Source organism: Carassius gibelio, chromosome B7, assembly GCF_023724105.1.
Source record: "Carassius gibelio isolate Cgi1373 ecotype wild population from Czech Republic chromosome B7, carGib1.2-hapl.c, whole genome shotgun sequence".
Taxonomy (NCBI): Eukaryota; Metazoa; Chordata; class Actinopteri; order Cypriniformes; family Cyprinidae; genus Carassius; species Carassius gibelio.
In genome coordinates, this window is record NC_068402.1 from 6314372 (window position 1) to 6326002 (window position 11631).

An 11631-nucleotide genomic window follows, 5' to 3' on the forward strand; every position below is an offset into this window, starting at 1 on the left:
TAAATATTAAATATGATATGATGAAATGTGCACCATGAGTGCAATGTAACTTGCTCTTGCTTTGGATAAAATTGTCTGCCAAATGGAAAAATCCCACACTTAAATACTGATTAATACGCAAATAAAACATGTTAATATTCAACGTATGTTTTACTGTAAAACCTTCACTCAGGTACTAGAGCAAAATAAGTCAATATTTTAATATACAGGACTTTTTTCCCCTCAGATTTAATCTGTATGGGAAAGGAAAACATGAATGTGAATAAGGTACTTAGAAAACTTGAAGACTTCAAATAAAACAGCATGTGTCTGTAAACACATTTAGCTTCTAACCCCCATAACAACAACAACAACAACTACTACTATTAACAGTACATATAAATCTGCATTGCTTGTGCATGTCTACTTAATTAAATATTCATATTAGACCACTCCCTCAAACACCATAGGCAAATAAAAACCTTTTTTTTCCGATTCATTTTTTTTTTAATCGACAAATGTTCCTTCAAACGTAGAGAATACAAATTAAAGCACATTATTTTTAGTTTAATTGTGAAAAATATAAATAAAAGGCAATTAGAACAAATTCATTTTTGAGTGACTACTGCTGGAGAACAAATGGCGTACGCTTATTGTTTACTGCAAAGGAGCTGTCCAGCGCTGTGGTGCTGAGCTCGCTCCAAAACTATGGTTTTATGCATGAAAACTAAATCTTCCACTGAATAATGGCAGGAAAAAGAAATTGTTATAGGTGAAGATATAGGTGACTATAACTAAACTACCCAACACTTCTATGGAAAAGCATCATCTCTAATCCCTCTCATATTCGTCATACTGTAACTCCATTCAGAGCGTCAACATTTCCATCACATGACTGAGAGCGAATATATGGCAGTGACATATTTATTTTGTTGGGTTAAGGCGGTGACACGTCAAAAGCGCACATTGTTGAGCGAGAAGCTTAAGGAGGATTCATTTTTAGCACAAATGTTGTGTCGGGGGAGTCAGCCTTGTCTGCTGTATGTAACAAAACACTATGAACATAACATCCCGGTTCTAAAATAGCCGTTTTCGCATTTCGTCATCTGCTCTAAATGTGCAGTCATGTGGATTTTAAGTAACAGCGCGCAACACAACAGGCTTCCTGTGTCTTCAGATTAACGCTTTGCATTGCATCGATACGGGAATATTAATGGCATATTCTACAAGAACGTACAGTAGGGTGACAGTAGGGTGGTTTGTCTCAGGAGGTCGCGTGGTGTGAACGTCCGGTGCGCGTGTAAAATGACGGTCTCGGGTGAGGAAGGCAGAGCAGAGCCACAACTTCACTAGGACTGGACAACAAGCAGTGCAGTGGGGATTCCTGGGGACTGGTGTCTCTCCTAAAATACTTCAGGTTGTACAACCACGGCTTTATCAGCAACAAATCAAATGGCAGCTTCGGAGAAAACACTCATCTACCAAGAAGGCTCCCATTCGTTTAAAAACTTTCTTTCCAAACGGGATATGCGCCTGATAGCCGCACAAGAAGAGTCAAATTATGTGGATATCAACGACCTGCTGGAACTGAAATTTGATGATACAAAAACAGTGAAAGTGACATTTGAAAACTCGGGTCCACTGGCAATAATTAAAGACATTGGTGGCATGAGCGATTCACAAGGAGAGCACAAACCTTGCACTGAAAAAGTAAATGAATCTACTGAACATGAATGCACAATGAAGGAATGCGTGGAAAAGTCGAGCTCTTTTGAAACAGCAGCTTTTGAAATACATAAAGTCGATAAAAACGACACGGAATGTACCGAGGAAACAGAACAAGAGCCCAAATCCCGAAATTTGGAGACGCAGAGCACAGGAAGCAATAACCATGAACAATACAATGATGTTTATATGAGCAGCAGAAGTGAATCGGATGATGAGGTCACAGTGGTGCTTTCGGATCAATGCACGCCTGAAATCCGTGAAGATGAATCGCACTATATCACAACCCACGAAATCCAGCTTTTGGAGTTGGACCACGATACGGATTACGATTTTGAGACGGGATCCAGCTGGGATATCGAGGACGATCTCCAGGTCTACTCGTTTGTCGATTATGCGTCTTTTGACAGTGATGAAACGATAGGTGCAAAAGAAAGCAAACAGGCTAATGCGAACGAGGCAGTGGACAGCAGTAAGCCTGAAAGCAATCTCTGTGACGCGGACAAATGTGCCAGCTCAGATGAGGGCCTGTCAAAAAAGCAAAAAAAAGCAGCTGGGCAGATTCACCTGTCAATCAAAGCCACTTCCCGCGCTGTGAATGAGCCAGGCAACATCCAAGAACATGCAAAAGGCATCAGCCGCTATGTTTTGAGAGGAGTGGATGCAAGAGGTGACAATGTGTGTGATAACGCAAAGTGTTTCATTGCTGTGCCGGGGCGCTTGCACTTTGGCAGCAAACTGAAATGCAAAGATGTGAACGACTATTCCAGCGGTGCGTCCAGCGCGATGAGCGAACTGGATGACGCCGATAAGGAAGTGCGCAATCTCACAGCCAGGGCATTCAAAAGTTTGGCGTACCCATATTTTGATGCCATAAACTTTAGTACTTCTAGTGAGTCTTCTGCTTCAGAGCATGGGCTGGGAATCAACAGGTGGTCCACGTTTGTTGACCTAAAGTATGGCAAAGCGAGGGATCAAAACCTAGCAGCACATAAAGGCTCCACATCCAATTTCCATTTCGCCAAAAAGAGGGACGGTAAGGAGATAACGGGCTTGACTTTGACTAGCATGCGAGCGCCCCCAGTCGAGATATTTGCACTGAACGGCAGTTTGATGAGCCGCAAAAACGCATCGACTACCACAAAAAAGGCTGAGCTCATGGGGAAGTTTTCACAGGGGCAAAGTAACCTCATAAGACTGACCGAAACGCTCAATTTTCGATGCAATGTCAAATCCGGGCAGCCTGTAAACGAAAGCACTGGAGGATCACGTTCCACAGATGAAGTTACAAACACCTTGCCAAGCGCTCAAGTGAGTGAGGCCAGCAAACAACTCTGCAATGCAGAGGAAACCATGGAAGACACACACAAGAAAGCCATATTCGCATCGAGTCTCCTCAAAAATGTCATTTCTAAGAAAATGCAGTTCGAGCAGGAGCGCAAAATGGAGAGGGGCGAGATTTGCGAGGCGCACCACGCGCCCTCCCCGTGCCTCGGGACGCACGAAGCGCACAGAGAGAAAACGGCCAAGAAAAATTCCAAAGGGCTGCAAAGGCAAAGCTCGAAATTCTCAGAAGCCGACTCCGACTTCACGATCGTCTGCGTGGACGATCTGGGCGACATAGTAGACGGTAATTCAAGCGATGCCAAAGACGACGGGCGCAAAGAAGAGCCTTTGACGAGTGCATCAGAAACGAATTTAGAGTCGGCGAATGATACTAAAAAAGGAGCATTCGAAGCATCCAAAAGCACGCTGCTTCGAAGCCAAAATAGCGCGTTCAGATCGTGGAGGGACGGCGAGCTAGAGTTTCAAAAGGAACATAAAAACGACAAAACTCCTGAGGAGAAACCGCTCCGCGAGTGTCCGGGGGAAACCAGCTTCAGCGTCGATTCGGCGAGCGGCAAGCACACCAAAATGTCACATTTGTTTGTGCCAAGCATACAGCTTCCGTCCGCGGACCGGGATCTCAGGAAACCGCCGCCGAGTGGGAATACCTCCGCGCGCGATCAGGCTTTGAAGTGGCGCTCAGACACGCTCTATGTGTCCGACGCCACACGCAGTGCCGTGACAGCGAAATCGCCAGAAATCAAAATAAGTTTGCGGAGCGTTAGGGACAACAAAAGCGACCCGTTCAATATCGCGAAGCTACTGACTCCCAATTTAGGCTGCAAGACAGCTGAGGACAACAGGTGCCAGGCGCTCGCCGTGGCTTTCAAGGGTGAGTCGTCTGACAAAGTGCCTCACTTTATAGTCAGAGACATTAGAGATAACAAAGGCAAGTTACAGACCCCTATTCACCAGGTTAGAGACGTGCGTAAACTGGTTAAGAGCTCATATCACTTTGTGGCTTTAGATAACGACAACAAATCTAGCCACTCGACTTGTGATGGAGAGCACAAGACATTGAAGCAGAGTCCTTATCTGAACTCAGCCTCTCTTTCACCCATAGTGATTAAATGCCAGTCTGTGAATACAAATAGCAATGTGAAGCAATCCGGAAATTTAATAGACCCCCCCAAGAGACGATTTCCAGAGGATATGGTTGAGACAGACAGGTCCTCCCCTCACGTTGCTGTAGCTAACAGGCTGCCAAAGCAAGAAGTGCCAGCTGGAGTGAGAATTGAAACAAGCACACAAAAACAAGATAAATCGAGCGACACAGCCGAGAAGAAAGGCGAACCCAAAATGGCCAACCAGGCTGCTTTGGAAAAATTGCAAGCTGCTGTCAAAACGATGGAGCAGCTGTATGTTTTTGACAAGAACGAGTGGAAGAGAAAAACAGAACCACGGCCGATAATGGACAGCCACGTGCTTTCGCTCATCACCAATGAGAAACACAGCGTGGACGAACAGGAAAGCACTTCTAGCTCCACTCCGGCTGCTAGATTGCTAAGACAAAATTCAAACTCAAACCTGAATGAGATGCCACCTCAAAAAGATGACAAGTCATCAAGCACTCCGATCGCACGGGAAGATCAAAAAGGCCCTAGACCGCTAATGCAGCTCACAGCAATGCCGTGTAAGAACATAAGCCAGAAACCATTAGCTACAAAGACACTGCAAACGCACGTTGCATCACCAGCGACTTTGAGCTCCAAGGGTGTTCCACCTAAATCTCAGAAAATACCTGTTTCTCTGAAGATAACGCAGCCAAAGCGTGTACTAGAAGAGCGGGAGCGGCCGAACGGCAGTGAGACTGAGTTTGCCCCGCTGCAGTTCACTTCCACAGCAGATTCGGAGAACTACCTAACCATACCAGTGAAGCCTCAAGCAACACCTGCCATAAAGCCAACCATGTCTGGATTGGGCAAAACAGCTGTTTATACAATCCCAACTGGAGGAGGTAAAGCCCAAACAGCCAGTCCGCCTTCTTACCTGATTCACAGTGACACCAGAGGCCATCCGTCACCAAAACGTTCATCTTTTGTGATGGAGACACGGTCCCCAGATACCCCTTCTGCTGCTATTTACCACACACCCCTGCCTGTCCCAATGCAAGCTGCGCAGCCTCAATTCATTTGCTTCTCCCCTACAGTACAACCCTCCCCCATCCCGACAGATCACTTCCAGGCAACCCAAAGAAAGATGCTGCTGGATCCCACCACGGGAAACTACTACTTGGTGGACACTCCGGTGCAGCCATCAACCAGGCGTTTTTTTGACCCGGAAACCGGGCAGTTTGTGGACGTCCCCATGCCACAGCAGCCTCCCATGACCCCTGTCCCAATGCCAATATCCCCTCTCGCTCTCGGCCCGGGAGCTTACGGCCATACCTACATGTTTTACCCGGGATACATGCCAACCGCGATGATCCCCGCACGCACTATTCCGTCCCAGCTCTCTATGCAGTCAGAAGCAGATGATGGGGATAAATCCCATTCACACATGGGTCAGCAGGAGGATGGAGCTTACATGGAGAGCCCTTATTATATGCCATCTGGAAAGCTGTCGCAAACAACCTCCATGGCTCAACATGTTAAATCCAGCAGGCTGGCCAACAGCAAGCAGCCTGTCATCAGCATCACCTCCCAGCAAGGGCCAAGGATCATCGCTCCCCCCTCCTTCGATGGCACCACCATGAGCTTTGTGGTGGAGCATAGGTAAAACCCCACTCACCTACAGCGTAAGTGCAAATTATATATTTTTCATCATATTTGCATGCAAAAAAAATGTCATAGTGGTTAGTGCAAACAAAAAAAAAATTAATATATATTTAATGTATATAATCAGCTAGACAACATGACTTAAGATCCATAAGAATTTTTTTTATTATTATTATTTATTACGTTTTTATTTCTCCAACCTTTTGTTAGGGCTTTGTTTAAATCTTTTGAATATCATCTTTAAAATGTTTTACAGGAATAAATCGGTTACAGTATTTTATACTGAATACCCTTTTTGTAAGTTAAAACTTTTTTAGGGTTTTACAGTATATATGTACATTGTATATAATTAATTCAAGAAGACCATAGAAATGATTTATCTGAAATTATTTTAAAGAACTATTCCAGGTTGGGGAAATTATTTTGCTTTTATTTGACTGTTTCAGTTCAGAGCACAATGTTAGGCTATATAGATCATATGGGTAAATGAATTAATTTACTAATTCATATGGATAAATTCAATTCTTTCATTTTCTCATGTAGTTTAAAATTGATATTTCATTCAAAACCAAATACAAAGCAAAAAAGGAAAAATAAAAGACCAAAAAAATAAATTTACAGTAAATGTACAATAAATAACCACAAATTAACAATAAATGTAACAGTAATGTGCTGGTCACATCTAGCTATAACTGTTTCCTTGTAGTGCTTTTTTGTTCTTCCTGGTCACAAGGGGTCCTGTTTAATCTAATCTTAATTGCTTTTTTAAATATAAAATGACATTGATTTGTGGGGCACCTGTTTAAGTGTCTGCTTATATTACTTGCAGCTAATAATGGCCTTCTTTTGAAGAACTGTTTTTGTCAAAACAACATTAGACCCCCTTTGACTTTCATTGTATGGACAAAAAAAGGACATTTTGTATTGACATTCTTTAAAATAGTTTTGTGTTCTGCAGAAGAAGAAAAAAGTCATAGTTGAAAGCCAGAAGCCAGCTGCTCTTTTAAGAGTGTTGCATTTATGCCTTCTGCAGATGATTCTGTACAAACTAACAGTGAAAGCTTACAATCTTGCAATGCATTCAGTGTATATATGGCTTATGAGTTAGAATCGGACACATAACCTTGACTAACTGTCATCGTACAGAATTCGGTGGACCCACATTGCCACAATGTTTTTTATTTCTCTATTCACTCTTAGGAAAAAAGGTACAAAAGCTGTCAATGAGGTTGTACCTTTTCAAAAGGTAAAAATATGTACCTTTAAGGTTCTTTTATGCACCACACTGCAGAACCTGATTTTACCAAGTGAGACATGTTCCTGGGACAACATCGTTGTTGACCCTGGAACAACATTGTGATTAACCAATCAGATTTGAAGAACCAGTTTATAGATTTTGTGAAGTTTACGCTTAAAATCAGTGTTTGGTGCTTGTACATCAGTGTCATTCATCTATCATATCCTCTGATTTTAGGGATTACTCATGGTTAAGGTTAGGTTTAGGTGTAGGGATATGGTTAAGAATATATTTTTGGAGTAAAATGTTGTTCCAGGGTCAACAAAATATGTTGACCTAGGAACACATCGAACTTGGCAAAATCAGGACGTGCCACCACACTTTAGGAGTAAATAAGGAACAAAGGTGTACCTTGTGAAAAGGTGCCACCAAGTAACAGCTGAGAGTGTTTTATCAAACTTTTCTGTTTAGAATTTTTTTATTCAGGAATATTTTGTTTAATGCTATTTGCATCTTATAAATAAGTTCAACTAAGGAGTTATATGCTTTACACTAATACACTCTCAGAGCAAAAAGGCACAAAACTGGAGCAGTATCCTTTCAAAAGTTACTAATATGTAATTTTAAAGTACATTGTATGCCTTTTAATGGTAATTAAGATATGAACCTTACACTGACAAAAGGGTGGTTTCCTATTAAAAGGTACTAAAATGTACACTTGAGGTACTAATATGTACATTTAAAGTGCTAATATGTACTTTTAAAATACTACTGAGTAAATGTTAGCTGCCGATTAGGGGTAAATAAGGTACAAAGATGTTGCTTTTAGCTTTTGTATCTCAGGGTACAGCTCCAGGGATGGCTTTGTACCTATTTTTCTGAGAGTGTACCATGCATATACTATTTTGTTTATATGAGTATAAATACAAATCATTTTATGTTAATGTCTCCTGCTGCAGTCATAAAATAGCACCCCTTAAAAATACACAACTACTGTTCTATTTCCTCAAGAGCTACTGTATGTCTATGGTATGGATAGTGTTAAGATGAGAGGGTGGCATGGCGTCTGTCCGTGGGGAGAAGGGAAGAGGCGTGGCATTGTTGGCATAGCAGTGGGAGGAGAGAAAGGTCAGCCAGTTTGTGGCATGTGTTTGTGCTGATACAGTGTTGTGCCAGCTGCTGCTGGATATCAAGACTCCTCGTCCTGAGATGCTTGGGGCGCAGGCAGGTCACCTTTTTATAGGACAGCCTTATGTTAAAGGGAAAGACCCAGAGGCGGGCCAGAAGCTTTGCCTGAGGGATATTATACAAACAAATCAGTGGGTGTGCGATCGCAAGGCGCAGGGTAGAAATATGAGATGCCAGAACTGCAAAATTTTAATGACCTATAATCCAGCTATTAGCTAGCGGATGGTTTTAGAGACACTTGAAGATCATGCTTGATTTTGAGCACGGCCTGAAAACTAACCTGTTAACTGATAACTGTGTTCACATCGCTCACAAAAGAATGCTGATGGTAAATGTAGTTTTTAATGTCATTCTTGTTTTGTTTTATACAGGAGCCACATGACGCCATCTTTTCACTGATTTAGTTTTTTGGCTGAACTCATTTACTATGTTTTGGAATCTCCTTCATCATCTTCATCGAGAAATCGCATTATTATTTGTGGGCCGCTTGTTTCTGCTCATTATCCCACTCACTTCATTTTGTGTTAGAAAACTGTTCTGTCTGTTTCTCAGATCTTTGTGGAAGTGGATGGATTTTTCTGCATTGGATTTTTTTTTTTTTTAAAGAATGCATTAACTGTATGGGTTACTGTAAAAAATCACTTTAAGCACCTTCAGAATAATGTCAGTCAAATACAAAGTACAACAGCTAGGGATGCACAGATTATACAATTCTCATGATCATTATTTTCATGCTATGGATGTCAACTGGTGAGTAAGCAACTTTATTATACTATTTCATCTAAATAAATTGAAAGTAAAAGCATAACATGTATAATTTTGTACGCTTGAAGTGGATTTAGGCATCACACCAGTTTAACATACAGTATGAATTTATATTCATTTTGAGATTTGGTAAACATTTAATTGAACAGTATTATTAAATGATGTGTGTTTTTTTCAAGACTAATTTTGAGTGAGCATTAGATGATGTTAAATGAAATCCAAATGTAAAAAAATGCTAATGTGTGTATACACAATTATAAATCCAATATCAGGATATATCGATAAAAACCTTCTCCATTATAAACAGGCACTTACCGTAAATTGATACTGTTGTTAAAGCTGATAACAGGTTCTCTATATAAAACACCAAAAGTTCTCCTTCTATCCATCATTCCTTGATTGAAGCTCTTCTCCTGACCTTGAATCTCAGCACTCTTTCTTGAGAGGTGTTATGTGAAATGAATGGATTGCATTACAATTTTATATTGTATATATTTTATACAATATATAATATATATATATATTGTTTTTTAAGGTAGTTTTTCTGCTGGTATTGAATAAACCACCTCATTAAAACACACAAAAATGTGTGGCTGATGTGGTGAATGGTTTTAGGGGACTGTGTTCCTCTATTACCTCACAGTACCGGTATAGTGTAAGTGTGTGAGAGAATGTGTTTACCATTTCATTTTGATTTGGTATTACAGTTTCATCCCTTTCGGCTTCAGTGCTACAGGATCAAGGTCAGGTGAATTGATTTCAGGTGAAGAAATGACAGATATTAGCAGAACTTTACTGTATTTTGAGTAAAGAAACTGTTCTACAAAACACAACCAGACAACCAGTTTCGTGTCATATCAAATCACCAAGGTATTTTTTTAAAGGAAAAATCAGCTGTACCTCAGCTCCAAAAGAGTAATCTGTACATGCTGAAGGGTATTTTAAACTACAGTATACTTGTTTATTTTCAATGTGTGATTTCTCTTTCAGTCAAAGTGTAATCTGAAATCTAATAACTTTGTGATATCTCTTAAGATATATTACATTTTCATTACAGTAATAATAGTTCACTCCAAAATGAAAATTTACTAACAATGTACTTTAATAATAATTAGTTTTTTTCCTTAATTCGAACAGATTTGGAGAAATTTTACATTGCAGCACATGCAAAACAGTAGATCATGTTGTGAATGGGTGCCGTCAGAATTTGTGGAGTATAGTGAAGTTTTTATGATTTTTTTTTTTTTACTTTAGTTCTGACAGCACCCATTCAATGGTGAGAAGTGACGTAATGCTACATTTCTCCAAATATTTTTTGAACATTATTCTGAACCTTTTTATAACAGAGGCAATACATTTGGATCCTCTGTTTTATCTTTTTTTGATGCACATAGCTTGTATAATTGTGAATTCATTCATTATTTCAGCTGTTGGAGCTGCTGGCCAGTCCGTTAAGCTGTCATTAAGAACGTTTGGTGTGTCGTTGTCTCCAGATTAATACCATTCAGCACATTTAAGTTCACTGTAAAGGCTAACTTTTCTCAAAGGTATTTAAAAAATAAAAGATATTAATCTGTGAAACACAACGGCATAAATATGTGAAAATGTATTTGTTTGGTATGTGCTCTGTATGTTGGTTTTGTTTGGTCTGTGCAAAATATGTTAAAAGAGCTCCTAGTGATGTAATCAGGAGTCACTTAATGTCATAAGACAACATCTGAAAGTTGAATGTTCCTTTAATGGCCATTACTTAATCATAAGCAATCACTGTTTTAAAAGCTACACCTAAAAAATAATGTTTAAATGATGACTAAGTTATGTTGCAATGGTTAGAAGTATGTGTGAAGATGGACAGGCGACATATTGGATGAGAATACGCATTACAGCGTTTTAGAAAGAATAAAGACTGAGATTCAAAACAGAGGAATGCAAAAAGGGAGAAATGTTATCTGATTTGACATTACAGGAAAAATAAAACATTTTTCTTGATATCATGATTTTGTTGTTGTTGTTTCTTATTCTTGCTGTTTATATTATTATTATTATTATATATATTTTTTTTTTTAGAATGCTAATTGTCCAACAAGAAATATAAGCACCTATCAACACACAATTTTTTAAATATAATGTGCTAATTTTCCACTGAGTGCTGCAGGTGGGCGTCGTTCACTAGCCCATATCAGTAGTTGTTACTAAGCATAATGGCATTAAAAGAATGGCTCCGGCAAACCACTCCTAAAACTGTTTGCCAACACTGTCTATCTGTCAGCTGTACAAAGTATTTTTACCAACCATAGTGGAGCTCAGAAGCATATTAAGAAGCATTTAAGCTCCCTGACACCAATATATTTGAACGTCTATATAAAGTGCCATATGATCAGGAGAATTAATATGTGGGAAGCTACAAATCCATATGCCAATACATGTTACAGAGTGCTAATTTGAAAGGTGATAGTCTAGTTAAAGATCTGTCACACATTGCTAGGAAGTAAACTTAAATATTAGTGGTAATTCTACTCCGGAGACATGCTCTCAAAGCAGTGTTCTGAATTTTTATTCACTAAATATAATATTTTTTTCTATTAACATATTTTTAGATGTCCTCATTACAGTTTTCTTTTTGTTTTTCTTGTA

The 11631-nt window shown here is 39.8% G+C and overlaps 1 protein-coding gene across 1 annotated transcript; it reads left to right on the top strand.

Annotated features, from left to right (window-relative positions):
- Positions 1-1129: 1129 nt before the first annotated feature.
- LOC127961097 (uncharacterized protein C4orf54 homolog) lies at positions 1130-10991 on the top strand. The gene is made up of 2 exons (XM_052560036.1): positions 1130-5827; positions 8604-10991. The coding sequence occupies exon 1, from the start codon at positions 1432-1434 to the stop codon at positions 5806-5808; it is 4377 nt and encodes a 1458-aa protein (XP_052415996.1). The 5' UTR covers positions 1130-1431; the 3' UTR covers positions 5809-5827; positions 8604-10991.
- The last annotated feature ends 640 nt before the right edge of the window (positions 10992-11631 follow it).

Excerpts from the sequence above, each read along its gene's own strand:
- LOC127961097 (XM_052560036.1), top strand. The coding sequence starts at position 1,432 with ATGGCAGCTTCGGAGAAAACACTCATCTACCAAGAAGGCTCCCATTCG.